At 36.5% G+C, this 17,370-nt stretch overlaps 2 protein-coding genes across 3 annotated transcripts in view; one reads left to right on the forward strand and one right to left on the reverse strand.

Moving 5' to 3' along the window:
- lhcgr (luteinizing hormone/choriogonadotropin receptor) overlaps positions 1–16,610 on the reverse strand; it is a 59,506-nt gene extending 42,896 nt beyond the window's left edge. Inside the window, exon 1 of the mRNA XM_052612472.1 lies at positions 16,479–16,610. The gene's annotated coding sequence lies outside the window, so the exon portion shown is untranslated. The remainder of the gene's footprint in view (positions 1–16,478) is intronic.
- acoxl (acyl-CoA oxidase-like) overlaps positions 1–17,321 on the forward strand; it is a 37,239-nt gene extending 19,918 nt beyond the window's left edge. Inside the window, exons 17-19 of one of the 2 annotated variants that reach the window (XM_052612473.1) lie at positions 2,342–2,412; positions 7,355–7,456; positions 16,546–17,321. In XM_052612473.1, coding sequence (XP_052468433.1) covers positions 2,342–2,412; positions 7,355–7,456; positions 16,546–16,722 — 350 coding nt within the window. In that variant the 3' untranslated portion in view covers positions 16,723–17,321. Of the gene's footprint in view, positions 1–2,341; positions 2,413–4,110; positions 5,702–7,354; positions 7,457–16,545 lie in introns of those variants that run through there. The other variant, XM_052612474.1, reaches the window with a different exon arrangement.
- The last annotated feature ends 49 nt before the right edge of the window (positions 17,322–17,370 follow it).

A 17,370-nucleotide genomic window follows, 5' to 3' on the forward strand; every position in this document is an offset into this window, starting at 1 on the left:
GTTTGAAAATCATTGCAAAAAGTGCTTAGAAATGGGAAGTTAGTTCTGAGAAAAACTGGCACAGCTTTTGATTATAAATTACACTAGCTTTCAAATTCCGTAATCGAATTGTGACTTGGGTGCTTTAATACGTTTTTGTAAAATGTGCATGCATCTTAGCATCACATTATCAGCAAATTCAAATTACGAAAACTAAGGAATTAAGGAAGCTAGTGAATTGCCAGATGGTTTTATCAACTGCAGACAAATAAAACCTCAAATTAAATGTGTAATTACATTTAGGGTGTCAAAACGACTATTCTTAATGAGCGTTTTTGTCTGAATTTCCAGTTGAAAAATCTTAAAAGTTAAATTTAAGTTACAGATTTGAGCAACAATTACTGTTTAGTGATTTCACTGTATTTATTAATTAAATAAATCCAATGATAATTCAAATAAACATTTATAATCAATATAAAACCAATACATTGAAATAGTCTAATTATTTCAAAATTATAATTATTTTTTTATAATAATTAAAATGTATTTATAAGACAGCAAACAAAGAAACATTTTAAATCTTGATAATCGTATAGTCTTAATACCTTGAGCAGTGTTTTGAAGTAAAATGTAAGGGTTTTGAAATATTTGTCCATGAAAATTTCAAAAGACTAATTTAAATACATCTGTTGCAGGGAGGATGTCGCTGAAACTGATCCCTTAAAGCAAATTTTCCCTATTTTACAGCTAAATGTGTCCTAAACTCACCAAGTACAGTGTATTAGTAGTGCATTAGTAGTGTGAGGTCTAGAGTAAGTGTTTCATGTGCCCGTGTAGACTATAAACTCACCACACGTCTTTGATCATTAAAGACACTGTTTAACTTCCCTTTGACTTTCTGATTCACTCTTACACTCAGTAAGCAACAGAAAGGTGCTGTGCATCTCTCAGCCTCTGATGTTCTAGAGTATTTCCACATGCTCAGTGTGTGTGTGTGTGTGTGTGTGTGCATGGTTTGTGTGTCAAGATATATTTTCCTCTCCTGATAGCAAATTTCCATTCTCTCACCCTCCTCCCACACACTTACACAAACACAGATCATGCGCTAATTTTCTCTTGAGATGGTGCTGATAACATTGAGATGAGGGGCTTTTATTCACACTTTACATGAGTGTTCCAGTTTGGGGTTTCATTTATGATATTAATACTGACTTAACACGCATGATTGTGACATATAGAAGCGGTCACAGATTACAGAATAATATTAATGACTCAAATCATTCACATAGAGAGAGTCACAGGCACTGTAAGGAGATGCAAATAGTCATCTCTGTAAATCCAAACACTTTTGTCCATTCAAAGCATGGCATGAAATCTGCCATAATAGGATATTTTTATATAACAGCTGTTTTAAATCAAATAAAGCCATTTTCAAAGGCTCCTTTCATGATAAATAAAAATTTCTTTCATCTTTTTAGATAAAAGGGCTTGATGCCCTATGAAAATGTACTACAACTTTTGGAAATTTGTGCAGTTATAAATGGATGATCAGATGAATATTTACACTCAATAATGTAGGAAAGTTCTCAGAACTTTTGCTAATGTTCCAGCAAGGTTCTGTTAAAGTTATGAACAAACGTTCTTTTAGTAACATTACCAGAACATTCGTTGGAAGTTATCTGGTCTTTAATAATATTTTCAAAACTTTAGCACAAAAAACATTATGTTTCCTGAAACTTAGGTTGGACATTTGTCTAATATAATAATACAAATGGGACTACTTGTTTCAAAATGTAACATTCGAAAGTTGATAACATGGAATGTTGGGAAACGTGTAAATCATTTTAAAAGTGGGAACATTCCAAAAGAATGTTTTTGTAACTTACTTGGAACGTTAGAAAAATGTTCTTAGAACATATTTTTGTTAGCAAAAGTTCTAAATTTTAGTTAAATAGATTACATTTCATTTAAATTTTTGGTAGTTTGCTTACTTTAGAATGCAAATTCACTAGCTGAATCCAAAATCTGATGATTTGAATGATAAATACATTTCTGTTTTATATTGTTTTTGGTCTTTCTTCTTTCAAGCTGAAATAAATATTCGCTAGATAGAAAACATCTGCACGGGGGTGAAGCAGATTTTGTTACATCAAAGCACTGCTTCTCATTTCAAATGTGAAAGAAGTGTTTCTTAAAGACAAAGTGTCTCATTTTAATTTAAGGGTCAGGGAGAAGGTGAAAAAGAGTAATTTTACTGTTTTTGATGCAAATAACTTGGACCTAAGGGGCAAAAATGTGTAATGCAACGCCCCCTTCTAATTTCACTATTATGCTGTTAATTTCTCTAATTGTGTTTCTGCAGTGACCTTGGAGCAGTTTGCTCTCGCCGTACGAGAATGCCATATCAAAGAGGACCGTGCCTTGCTCACCAAGGTATGTGTGAAGTGCTGTCTCTGCGCTCTCTCTGCCGCTGCACGACACTCTTTTTGTCTTTTGACTCATCAGCCGGTTCCAATGGAAAGTTCTCAGAAACAACAACAACAGCTTCGTGCCCACTCAAAAAACAATAAACTGAGTTTCTCAGCGTGGCAGGGAGATTTCAGAGGATTCCACTCTTAACCACGTGTCTGGAAAAAGCAGGCTGCAAAACTGAAAAAAAGGGGCTAAATTAGTGCAAAGGGCCAGCATGATAAAGCAAGCTAGACTTTTACATTTTACAAGAAAAGAGTGGTGCTTTCCATGCAAAAAATCACCACCACTATAATTCTGTGTTCTGGGTTTTTTTCAACCATTCAAAATACTATAGCAACTTGGGCTGCCTGCCTAATAGTCAGCTAAATGTTAGTTGATCAGAAGAGGCTTAGTCAACCAAAAATGTATTAGTTGGTTAGTCTAAGACAAAAACTGTCAGCGTTGACAGCTGGTAATTACACCTCTCATTCATCGTCCTCAAATATGTTTTATAATTTGAAATTGAAACATGCATGTAAATGCAACTTTACATGGCTGCTGGAACTAATGATATCCTAGATAAAGGTGTGCCATTCAGCACATATCCAAGTGTCTGTGTGAAGAGTGGGAGCTGTTAGCATGCTACTGCATGACATGGAGGTGCCAGAGCGATCTCTGTCATTTTGCCTGATAGCAGCAAAAACGATTTAAAATACACCAACATTTTTACTCAATGCAGATAAGAGTAATCCATCATTTGGAACTGTAAAGGGTTTACTTTCATTTGCGTTCACTCACAGTAACATCAAAACATTGTGCTTTTGTAAAATAAAGAAAACAAATGCGATGTGCTTCTGCTGTATCGGACTCCTTGAACTGGAATGCAGCACAAGAATTAACTGAAACACAGTGAATAGGCTACAGCCTCACAGACCACTGCAAAGCAACATCCTAGCAACCACCTAAAACACCCAAGAAGCCAATAAGCTTTTACCTTGCAACCATTCAGAATATTCTAACAACTACCACCTTAGCAATCTCAAAGCAACACCCTATAAATCACCTACAACAACCAAAAAAACAAATAACAATCCCCCCACAACCACCTAGAACACCTAACCTGTTAACCACAAAGCAATGCCTTAGCAACCACCCAGACACCATAGAAACAATGCCACTGCAACCATTCAGAATCCAAAAAACAAACGTTTTGATGCAAAAAGCCCCAAAAAGGCACAGCTGGTGGTTTTGCTTACAAAAGTCTGTTCGAATGGGGAAAAAACTCCACAGACCTTTTCTTACTTAATATCCAGAAAATATTTCACATTATGGAAGTGTAATGTGTTCAAATACGTCATGCATTTATACTGATTAGCCAAAAATTCAAATATGAATATATTGCACGAACTACTTTAATGGTGCATTTTTGTTCTTTTTGGAGTCTACATCTCTTACTTTGTTTAAATAGAGCAGAGTGAAAATTCAGCCTAAGATCTTTTAATGTGCTACAGAAAATACATTTCATACAAGTTTGCAATGTCATGAGGGTGAGTGACAGAAATGTTGAACAGTTAAAGAAATGTGTTTCAGCTTTTCATGGGACAGCTTTATGATAAAATGATTTCAACATCATTTCATTGTGGCTTACGGGTGGATTAACACATGAACTGTCATTGGCAGTGATGTGACGCAGCAGTATCAGGATGTGTGCTGCATTCATATGAGTATCAGATTAGCTGCGGAGCACCGGAGCAGAACTGCACTGATCTCAGACCCGCCGACAGCAGCTGTCAGGTTCTCTGGAGAGCACCTAGCATGAATAAATCACAGATAATGACCTGGTTCCTGGCAGGTCATGAGGTGTGCTGTCACACTAGTCCTGTGATCGAGAGACAAAGCACACCAGTGAGGAACAGGAAAACCTCACTTCCACCTGTTTCTTCAAACTTCTCTTGCTGTTATGGGCACTGAGGAGCATGCTTACCAATCGCACAGTCATGAGACCTGTGATATTACGTCAGTTTGACATTTCAAATTGATTGTTTCTAGATAGCATCTGTCAAGATACCAGAAGTAGTTTTCAACGTTTATTTTTAGAATGGAATACTAACTTAGTTCTTATTTAATGCAATGCAATAAACACCATTTGTTTTATTGTATGCTAATTTAGCAATAAACCACAAATATGACATTTAAATTAAAAAAATTGACAGTGTTATATTTCTCCATCGCTTGTCATTCACAATGCTGTATGGAAATGTATTTATTATAGAAAAAAGTTTTTGCTTAAATTCAAAGTTTGCAATGTTGTGATTCATTAGTTGGTTGTATACATATATACAAATGGTGATTATATGATTGATGTGTGTGTGTGGGTGTGTTAAATTAAATTAAACAAAAAATGGTATAAATATGTGTGTATGTTTGTTTAAAAATGACTAAGTTTAAAGCACACTGGCAGTTTATTTTTCCAATCGTACTATTTCAAAACAGTAAAAAGGAAGCCACTCTCGTCAAGGCATTTCTTGGGGTCTTTAAGCTTTTAATAATAACCATTCAGTTGTTCGGATGATGGTTTCAGTTCCTATAGCTGACACGCCAACGATGTGACTTCCATTTCAGACGAACCCTCGTTCGGTGTGGCCTGATAAGAAACTCAATGGCTCTGTGATAAGCCATTGATTCTCTGCTTTCCATATGAGGAAGAGAGCAGTACACAAAGCATGACAGCCAGAGGGATCATGTGCCTCTATAGGTTTATTTTGCTTTACGGTTTAGGGCTTGCTACAGGTCAAAGGTTATATTATTCCTCTTAGTGTCCATGCTTTACAACTGATTGCTTTGCATGCTCTGTTTTTTCCTGTCCAGCTCTTTGATGTATCTAGGTGGTTTGGTTGCTACCTCACCTCTGAGGAGAAGAGATATTAGCTCGTACCGCTTCTGTTTTTCCATCCCCTTCATCTTCTGTATAACATCCTGTACTCACTCAAATTGGTGCATGTGAAGAGGCCTACAGCTTTTGTAGGGTCCTTCAGATATGGAAAATAAGAAACTTAACATACACAGTGGTCAGCAAGTATTTTCCACTTACATTTTTTGACCTTGCAATGTGCTGATACTGAATGCTCTCAGCCTTAGATGGTGACACGGCATTCACAGACTGTTGCGTATTGCACACGAAAAATAGTGGCAGAAATTGTAATTGTTTTTATCAGTCCACCGGGAAACGAAATGGCAATAATGAATGTTTGACCTGTCAAAATCTGTCAAGTTCATGTCGCTCAAAATCAAAATCACTCAAAATCAGCTCTGAGTTTTGGCAAATAGTGTCGACTCATCCAGACTGCAAATCTTGGTCAAAGTCATGCAGTGAACTGCAGCCTTTAGTTGCATGTAAACAATGTCTCACTGAGAACAGATTTGCTGTATATTCTTACGCTGAAAATATAATATATATTATATATTTTTCCGCTCCGAAGGTAACATTTATATTTATGCATTTGGCATTTTGATGCTTTTATGCACTGAAGGCTCACATTCAATCAGTTCTTGCTTTCAGTGGGAATCAAACCCATTGCTGATTCTTCTTATGCCAGTAAATCAATGTCAGTAAATTCAAATCTAAATGTATAGGACTTTTCACATAACATTGTTTCATAGTAGCTTTACAGAAAATGTATGTTTCAATGTCATGATCAACAAGTAACAATAACTATAATATTTTAACAGCTCGATGAGTATAGGGATGTACAAACCTAACTTTAAATGATACCGATGCAACCCACAGCCAGTCAGAATCTATATGACTTTAAAGAGTTATCATTTAGTTATCATTTTTGGTGTGTAATTTTAGTGTAAGGCCTGTTTCAGACATTTTGCATCAGCAGCAGCATTTAAAATTATCTGACCTCATTTCTGGGTTATTGCATTGAATATTGTCTTTGATAATGGCCGTAAATTATAAAACGATTGTGAGGGGGTATTGCAAACTTAAACATTTACATCCAGCTGAACCTAAACCTCAAACCCTAGCTGTAAACCACTGGAATCATCTGGATCCAGTCAGATTTGCAGAATTGAAGTGTTATTTGATTCTGCATGTGAAACTTGTGCATCAGGCCTGACAGACTTTCAGACGGCATTTGATTTGCAGCATTTATCAGCATTCACTCCCTTAGTTCGCTTCATATAAGCCTATATTTCAAAATATCAAGTAGATAAATAGGTTTGCATTGCATTTGCAGTTTCTACTAGGGCTGTTTGATTCTAAAAATGTAGGAATGGGACTACATGATATTAACATTGCATGTTTCCTTGTTTTCAGCTATCATTCGTATTATAATGACATCGATGTCTATTATCTCCATGTAATCCAGAGTGGCGCTTAAAACTGTCCATTGTGAACACTGCATTGTTTCACCATTTAAGATATTTTAGACTCCTAGAACAAAACAGTGTTTGTCTATCAGTGTCTGTATTGTGTTTAAGGTGCAAACTTGAATGTAGGAAACTTGTCCAGGACATAGGTTAATCAATATTTTGTCAATCGTATGCTATTCGAAATGCAGGATCACATTGTGACAACATACCTCATTAACTTAAATGTAATAATCAGCTATCGGTTTACAAAATGTACTTTATTTGCATGTTTTAGTGTGACATATCTTGACATGGAGTTGTCATAGAATGGCTGCAATTATTTTTTTGAACCGGTTCATTTAAACAAACCATCCAAGAGAAATGAATCAGACTTGCATGCAACACATTTTATAATTTGTGACTATTTAATGTGTATTGCAGTGGAACTACTGCAACCTGTTAATATTAAATATGCATCAGAAGCAACATGCAAATCAAGCCTTTGTGTTAAATTGTGTTGCTAATTTGTCTTTTCTGTTGCACTATTGCATATTTTCTGCTACAGTTCTGCCTTCTTCACGGCACTAGTCTGGTGTATCAGGAGAGAGCGTGGTACCTGGAGCACAACTACCTGACCCCCAACACCAGCCAACAGATCCGCAGCCAGGTATTTACTCATTTGACAACCTGTTCTCATCACCAAGGAACTGAAGCACTGTCAAGATGCTTAAGGTGTCGCTGTATCAAAGAACTAGGAACTTGTTTTCAAATAACGTGATGGGAATTGGAGTATGATATTGTCATTATGACATATGTTGTGGTGTGATTTAATAGCCACAATAAATCAAAATAATATGCCATTATAATTGATATGAATGATATGTGACTACATTCAAGGAGAGGGGACTATTTTAGCCTTTAAAAACTGAAGTTTTGATACTTTTTGTATAAAGATATTGTACACCTTCAGAGCACTTGGACTGCAAACACCACTCATCATTTATACTGCTTTCTGGTCAGATTTTGCAATGCTGTGACGTTTGCATTTTATGTTGTTGATAAGTAGTTCGGTTTAGGGTAGAGGTGGGGTTAGGTACTCAAAAATATATATGGATAAAAATACATAAAAATTACACCTGCTTTTACAAATACATACAGAGAATTACTCCGATAAAACATTTAGTTTATAAAAACATTTTTTAAATGTTTCTAAAATGTTAAAATGTCCTTTTTTCTTGTCATGATTCAAACATTATTTAAAGGTTACAAAAACTTTCTTTTTAATATTCTAAGAACATTGAAATGTCCAGGTTTGTTGTCATGATAAGAGCGCTAATTTAAAGTTTCAAAAATGTTTCCAACACTGTTCTACTAACTTTCACCTAATATACTGTATATTTTTTGATCTTCACATTTTTTATATTCTAAGAACGTTTCTTGTCGTGATTGGGACATTATTAAAAAAGTAACAAATAACATCATAAGAATGATTTGAGAATGTTTTTTCTCTTAATTTTGAGAATGTATATCAAATATTAACCTTTTGTGTTTACACTGGTGTACAGTAGGGGGCGCTATTACACATCTTCGGAAAGAGTATTGAATGTCTGAATCGAAACATGGCAAGAAGTAGAAAAAATTATTACGCATGTAAGCAGATGGATATGCAATATAATGCAACCTTCATACATTAAACAGCATATAAAAAAGCCTAACATTACCGTATAAATTGATAATCCAGGAAGTGGTATAGGATCGTGCTAGCTTTAGATAGGTTGATAGAAGCAATCTATTCCATCTATGAATTTATTTGTTATTTTTATTTATTTTTTGCTTTTTCCATGAAACCTACCCATATGGAAGTGTCAATAATTATAACAAATAAATGAAAAAGATTTAAGAATAAAAATAATTAAAAAAATATTTTTTTTTTGGCTGGCAACTTTAGAAAAATGCTGGCAAGGAAGGAGTTAATAAGGTTATAAGAGCATTCCATAAACATTGCTTTAACATGTTTTAAAAGTTATATTAATGTTAGGACAAAACATTCTAAGTGACGAATGCGTCTTGACCTAAAGCATGCTTAGGAATACCTTTAGCATCTTAATAAGTGACCATGCTTCAGTTTTTGACACCTTAGGAGAGAGAATGGGTTGGATTTGACCAGCAGCCACATCAGGAGGGTATCAGCATGCTGTCAATCAGTCTTTAGGCAGTTAAGGAGGCGCAAAGCCTTTCTGCCACCCATCTGAGACCTCCTCATTAACCCTTCGCACATTAACTGGAGTTCACAGAGCATGGCTGAATGTTAACATTACCATTGTCCACCTTGTACACACACACACACACACACATAGTGGCCAGTAGTTCACTATTAGCTGTGACTAAACAGGCAGGCGGCCTCACTGGGGTTCTCCCACACAGGAGCCGAGAGGACAGCGGGGTCGACACCGGTCTGTCAGCATGCAGTCAGCAGGTGGTTTCCTGCATGTTTACCATTCGGACAAACCCAACACAGCCACTGTCTCTGTACAAACAACCCCCACTATTCTCCCAGAGTGAGCAGTGGCCACGGCACGTGACTGAAGGCATGTGCTTACGGTTCCTTTCAGCGTGCTCATATGAACTATTGTTATATGTTTTCAATGGCTTATTGAAGATGATTTATCATGTGACGGGCTGCATAACGTGGCCAAAATAACCAGATCACTTGTTTATAATTAGCTGCTGTTCACTTAAGGACGTGCATAAGAATCACAATCCAGATCTCTAGTATCTCGACTGTTCCTCCTGGACGGCACTGAGATTAAACGGAGAGCAAATTGGGACTTTGCACATTTTGCCCCAGTGATGTCAAATTTATCAAAACATTGTGCTCAAAGTGTGCAATCAGTAGTTTCAGGCCAAATGATCTCAGCTGTGTTGTTATAAGTTATGAAAATTTTATATCTGCATGTTATCTGAACAATCAAAATGTTTTTACTTGGTTATATAAATGTTAAGAGAACGTTCCATTGCAAACATTATGAAATGATACTTTTAAATGTTCCTTAAAGGGCTCACATGATACGATTTCATGTTTTCCTTTGTCTTTTAAGTGTTAAAAGCTGTTGGAGCAAAAGATCCGTAAGGTTGCAAAAATTAAAGTCTCAAATCCAAAGAGATATTCTCTATAAAATTTTTAGGCTGATCCACACCTTCCTAAAATACCTCATTCAGACACACCCACAAATGTCTACGTCACCTTGTGGGAGGATTTGCATAACACCGCCCAAATGTTCACGCAAAGAGAGAAGGCGCAGCTTTTATTCTCACTTTAGTGTTGTTGCCGCCGCTGCCATGTCTTGAGGACGATGTGTGTTTCATTGCGAAAGCCAAATTAGTTTGTTTTGCCTTACAATAGAGGACGCAATTAGAAATCAGTGGTTACGTTTTATTATTTACATCACTGTTCCAGAACAGTACAACCCAAATATTTGGGTGTGTGCAATGCATTTTACAGAGGAACATTTTCTGAACCTGTTAAGAGGCGTAACATTTCCATCACACGCTTGAGATATTCGGCCAATCACAAAGCACTGGATAGCTGGCCAATCAGAGCACAATGCACTTTTCAGAATGATGAACTTTGTAAAAATGGACTCGTTTCAGAAAGGCGGGACATAGAGGAGAAACAATGTACATTATGTGGAAAATATTTTTTGAACCTAAAATCGCGTAAACATTGCCTTACACGAAATTCACAAAATAATGTTCTTTCTAGCAACATCATATGACCCCCTTAAATTCAATTATCAAGCCATTTTGATTTTCTGAGCAGTATGATGTCATACTGTTCAGGCCCCGCCCATGACCGCTGATTGACTGTCTAATATTAGCATATTTCCACCCTCAGCCAGTTATATGCTGTCTGCCATTATCGCCACGCTCGCAAGCAATGCAGGTGTTTTATAGCTAGATGTAAAAGTGAACCTTAAGAGTCTTCATTTTCTCCTGGCATCAGAGCCACTAAAGACACAGTGGACTTTTTTTGTCTTAACGCACCACCTAATACACAAATAAATGGAAACGAGGGGCTGGTTGAGCAGTAGCTCATTATCATTTAAAGAGACATGCACCAAAACGGGTCACTGTGAACAGAGCGGTCCAATTTATAAAGTTTTAAAAACATTCCGTGAACATCCATTTTCCTTTGGAAGTTTTATGTTTACATTACAACTATCTATATTTGTCAAATGTTTTATTGAGTGGGAGTTGCTGAAGAAAGCTCTATCCACCGACGAGATGAAAACATGTTTTGGACAGATAAGAGTGAGCATCTTTGCCTATCGTCTAGTTTTCCATGCCGTGAAATAAGCCATGCAAATAACCTCAGGCTCAGCAAGCTTTGATTGGCATTACATTTAGTTATTGATCTGAGAGTCAGTGACTGTTGAAGATAAACCAGAACATTTCTCTGTTGAAGAAACCGTACTGAGTAAATCACTTTCATTAATAGTTTCCAATTTGCTGCAAGTTTATTAAAAATGTATTGTTTGAATGGATTTCATTGAGCTATACTTCTCTAAGAGAAAGAACTGTGTTGTTCTTAAATCAAAAGATATTTTGATCTTTAATTTAGCTAAAATCGAAGCAATACATTGTATACCTCTATTTTAAACAAATGTGGTTCTTTTGAACTTTCAAAGATTTCAGAAAAGAATACCACCATCTAAAAATATTAGCGTCAAAGAATATTGAAAGAATGTGTATTATGGTTTTCACAACAATATGAAGCAGCACAACCGTTATCAACACTGATAATAAGAAAGATGTGTTTCTTCAACAGTAAAGCAGCATATTAGAATAATTTCTGAAGATCATGTGACGCCGAAGACTGGAGTGATGATAAATTAGCTTTGCATCACAGGAATAAATTACATTTTACAATTTATTCAAATAGAAACTGTAGTAATCATTTTAGACTGCAATAATATTTCACAATATCACTGTTTACTGTATTTGTGATCAAATAAATGCAGCTTTGGTGAGCGGAAGACACTTCTTTCAGAAGCAATGAAAAAAAAAACGTACCGACCCCAAACTTGTGAACATTTTGTATGCAAATGCCACTCAAGAAAGAGTGCAAGAGACTCCCTATTATCACAATACACAGAGAAAATATTTCTTCTTGTAGACCTAAAGATGTTGACGACACTCTAATTGGAGTACAAAATGCTTGAGTTGAATGTGATGAACCTCAGTTAAATCTTTTGAAACTTAAGTCAAATCAACAGTCCAGCTCTGCTATTCCTGATCATTTAAAGTTTCATTAACATCCAGCAAATGATGCTGCTTGACTTGACACTAATGAGTGAGTCAGTATGTGTGTGTGTGTGTGTGTGTGTGTGTGTGTGTGTGTGTGTGTGTGTGTGTGGTAGTGAGTGAGTGAGGCAGAAGAAATGTCCATGAGCATGTAATTGAGTGAGTAAGACTGTGTTTGTGGGGGGTCTGAGTGCTGAGAACAGTTTCTGTGGATGAGATCCTCACATGTACGTGTGATTTCTCTGTGTGTGGCTCCAGCTCTTTAGAATGAGTCTTATTGTACACACTCTCCTATCATTACATGTGTCATCATAAGAGCCAGACTCACATGCCTCACTGAACTCACACACACACACACACACACACACACACACTCACTCCAACACAGAGAGGGAGTGTTGGAGACTGTTTTTGAGTTTTAATTGTGCGCATTGTGTGTTGATTTATGGGTAATGGATAACTGTTTAGAGGGGATTTTTAGTGGACATGAAAAAAAGAAAAGAGAAAGGGTATGAAAGGGTCATATTACTGCTCTTTCGTGAAGACTTTTGGAGAGCTCTCAGTTGTGTATTATTTGAGTATCGATTTTCTCAGATGCTTTTCCTAAAATCCACTTTTTTTCTTTTATATGAAATTCATACTTCTGTTCAGGAAGGACACATTTAATTGATCATAAGTGACCTTAAAATATTTATAATGTTACAAAAGATTTCTATTTCAAATAAATGCTGTTCTTTTTTCAACTTTATATTCATCAAAGAATCTTGAAAAGTAAAATGTATCATCGTTCCCTAAAAAATATGAAGCAGCACTACTGTTTTCAACATGGATAGTAATCAGAAATGTTTCTTGAGCAGTAAATCAGCATATTAAAATGATTTCTGAAGGATCATGTGACACTGAAGACTGGAGAAATGATACTGAAAATTCGGCTGCGCATCACAGGAATAGATTTCACTTTAAAATATATTAAAATAGAAATTATATGTATGTATGTATGTATGTATGTATGTATTTATTTATTTATTTATATCAAATAAATGCAGCCAAGTAGAAGACACTTTGAAAACATTACGAAATCTTTCTGACCCCAAACTTTTGAATTGGTTATTTTGATACCAAAATCAGTTTTATTTAGACCTTTAAAATATAAAGATCATACTTTGCCAGTATTCATTACCTATTACTTATATATTAAATTAAAATAATAAAGTAAATATTTTTGTTCATCTTATACTTAAAGGCTGATCAAATGACACTGTGTGTTTGATTTAAAGGGGGGGGGGGGGGTGAAATGCTCGTGTTCACTCTATATCCTGTTAATCTTGAGTACCTATAGAGTAGTACTGCATCCTTCATAACTCCAAAAAGTCTTTAGTTTTATTATATTCATAAGAGAAAGATAGTCTGTACCGATTTTTCCCGGAAAAACACGACCGGCTGGAGGCGTGACGTGTGGGCGGAGCTAAAGAATCACGAGCGCGAGTAGGCTTTTGTGTTGAGAGCGTTTGGAAGTTGTGACATTACCCTGAGGAAAAAAAACCTTCATCCAAAACAAACCATGGCTGACAGTCAGATTCAGCCGTTTATTTATGATCCAGAATCAGATCCCGAGGCTGAAACTGAACGAGAGCGGGGCTCGAACCCGGGTCTCCGATGGGAGGCGGACGTACTAACAAGGAGGCAGAGATATTTGAAGCAGTTTTACTCACCGCCTGCGGTTCCAACACACGATCGGGACCCTTTTTCGTTGGGATTGCATCATCCTTAAGAAATAAACGATACGCAAATCCGTCGTCAAACTGGGCCTTGTTTGTAAAACAAGCATCTTCAAAATGCAGGGAACAAACACAAACACTTGCACAACTCCGTTGATGCTCTGTAAAAATAAACTCCGTCCACTGGTCCCTTAATGCTGTTTTTTTTTTTTTTGGTAATCTGTGCAGGGTTGTCTTGCCCTGGCAACCAAAAACACACTTCTTTTGTGACATTTCGCGACGCTCTCGCTCTGATCAGTGAAGTCTGTTGTGCTCTCAGTGCTCTGCTATACGGGAGCGCTCGCGCTCTTCCGGCAGAAGTGCCCTTAGGACCCATATAAGGAAATTCCGCTCCATCTAACGTCACACAGAGCCATACTCGAAAAAAACTTTCCGAAACTTGTGACAAACCGGAAGGAGTATTTTGGAACAGAAATACTCCTTCAAACTTAATTTTTGAAACTTTGTCCATGTTTAGCATGGGAATCCAACTCTTTAACAGTGTAAAAAACTCAGTATGCATGAAATAGCATTTCACCCCCCCCCTTTAACTTTACTTCTCTGTACACAGTGTATGAGTAACCAAACTCTGGCAGAATTTTCCATTCTGTCTCCCTTTCTCCTCTTTCATGCCATCTCTTTCTCTCTCTCTGTTTACAAACTCTCCTTATCTCTCCGTTTGCTTCAGTGGCGCATGTAACCTCTACATAGAGCTACATTCTTTTCATCTAGTCTGGAAAGAGAGAGCACAAGAGAGGTCAGACGTACTTCAGACTCCTCGTTGGACAGACAGCTATTGAGCAAGACGTGTCCAAACATATTTCAGCCGTTAATGCGCTACAGATAAGTGAGTGTTTCTCAAACAGAACAATGAGAGGGTTTCATAGCACAGGGTTATAAAAGTCAAAATACACAAGCAGAGCTTTGCAGAAAACTGACAGGCTGTGATCATTTGTCTTTCATCTTGAGCTCTGGAGGACTTGAGCAGGAGCCAAAGCGTCAGGACGATAAATGATCTCTTTGTCAGGCGAAGTGGGAGAAAAGAGCAGGTTCTGTGACTCATGCAGGATGTCTGTGGACACCTCACGAATGAAGCATTGACAGGAGATGAATAGTGTGATTGTGAATTTCACCCATTTGAATCCAATTTTCTTATCATTTAATCATTTTGAATACATTTATTCTTATTTCTAAGCAAGTACGCCCGTGTTCTGTATCCATCTGTGCATGAAAAACATTATGCACATCTTAATGTTTGTCATCAAAATGTAAAATGTGTGTATGCTAATTTATCTCGATTTTAAAGTTTCGATTTGTAGGCGTTTTATTTTCTTTTTTCACCATTTTTGATCTTTCATTAAATAGTCCAGTCTTGTATGAGAATACTGTTCAATGGTTGGGGCCAATTAGATATTTCTTTATTTCCAAAGAAAGGAATGAACACTTTTATTCAGCAAGGCTGCATTAAATGGATCCAATGTGACAGTGAAGATTTAAATTACAAAAGATTCTATTTAATACAAAAGCTATTCTTTTGAACGTTTTAATTATCAAAGGATTCTGAAAAGAAAAAAAATTTAATCGCAGCTTCCACATAAAAAATATTAAACGGCATGACTGTTTCCAACATTGATAACAATAATAATGATTCTTGAGCAGAAAATCTGCATATTAATATGATTTCTGAACGTTTATGTGACACAGAAGTCTGGAGTGATGTTGATAAATTCAACTTTGATCACAGAAGTAAATGACATTTAAAAAAAAATTAAAATAGAATTTTTTTTTAAATCAAATAATATTTCACAATATTGCCGTTTTTATTGTATTTTTTAATCAAATATATCAAGTAAATGCAGCCTTAAGACTTTTTTTCAATGCATTTAAAAAAATGTAAATCTGTATTTTTCCCAGATTTTTAGTCTAATCAGTCTATTATAAATGTTTTAGATGAAGTTTAGGATGTCACAATGCTGGACAGGTCAACTGATCATATGGGGACCACAAGAGATATGTTTAATTCTAAAACTCAATGTTGCGGTAAATACAGTAGGCCTAATGCAAAACTTTTATACAGTCAGTATGTCATCTGATCCAGCGTGCTGTGGTTCTGCTCGAAACATTGGTTATGGTGATCACTCATTTCCGTCTTTAATCACAGCTGAGGCAGGAACTTCTCATTCCTGTTCCCTTGACCCTGACATGACAGTCTGACTGTGTTCTCACACATCAATGACTCACACATCAATGTTTCTGCCGAATTGAAATGGAATAGAAATTAAAGTTGAACGTTTTTCAATGTTGTTTTTTTTAATATCCACCAGAGGGTGCTGTTATAGAAGGGTAATGCTTATGGTTATACATTGACTGTGATAAATTGATGTCAAATACCTGTAAATAAAAGATAATTGGTGTATGTTTTACAAGAAAATCCTAATTCGTCTTTTCCACTTCAAAATCTCATGTTATGTCTTTGTAATTGTGAAATGTACAAGAATATTCAGAGTTGAAATTGCTTCTTCACAATGTTTTCAATGTTCTTTTGAATCATCCTCATTTGTTGTCACTAGTGTCAAGTATCTTTAGCTGTGTTTGCTCTTGATCATACTTAAGGATTATATCCCTAACCTTAAGTATAAATCGCTATATATCGCGGCATTAACCCTCGTGTGATTGTGTTCTGCTTGTTTTGAAGCTTTTGGAGCTGTGCAGATCGGTGAAGGATGATGCGCTGAAGGTGGTCGATGACTTCAACATCCCGTCCTGCTGCATCCAGGCCCCTATCGCTGGAGTGGCCAATCCCAGGGCTGAATGGGCCTTCTACCCACAGCCACAGTATCCCAGCAGCACCCAGCCTCTGTCGAAGCTCTGAATTAGAGAATAAGCATGGCTTTATGAGGATGCGGAAGAACAATTAAGTGATTTCAGGTTGCTGGTCTCAATGGTTTCTATTTTCTTTAACATCGGGTGGGAGGAATGATGGACTGATTGGAGGTGGTCAATGCACTTAGGAATGCATCGCTGATGATTTATGATTAAGCATCATGCTTTGTGCCAAGAAGAATGGTAGAAATGGCTGCTAATGGCTAAGGCCTTGAGAAAATGACATGTACTTTAGGCACAACACTACATTTTCTTGTTCACTCCTTAAAAATAAAGGTTCCAAAGGGGTGAGTTCGCAACAACGCCATAGACAAACCAGTTTTGGGTTCCACAAAGAACCTTTCGGTGAACGATTCCTTTTTGTGTGTGTGTGTGTGTGTGTGTGTGAGAGAGAGTGTGTGAGAGAGTGTGTGAGAGAGTGTGAGAGAGAGTGTGTGAGAGAGTGTGAGAGAGAGTGTGAGAGTGTGAGGAACATCTAAAGAACCTTATTTAACATTAAAAGACCTTTTGTCCCAAAAAAGAAAACGTCATTGGATGTTAAAGATACTTCTTGGAACCAAAGATGCCAATAAAGAACCTTTCATTGAACATCTCTTAAAAGAACAATTATTCCTTAGTGTGAAGAACATCTAAAGAA

The sequence above is a fragment of the Carassius gibelio genome, chromosome A13 (genome assembly GCF_023724105.1).
Source record: "Carassius gibelio isolate Cgi1373 ecotype wild population from Czech Republic chromosome A13, carGib1.2-hapl.c, whole genome shotgun sequence".
Lineage (NCBI taxonomy): Eukaryota > Metazoa > Chordata > Actinopteri > Cypriniformes > Cyprinidae > Carassius > Carassius gibelio.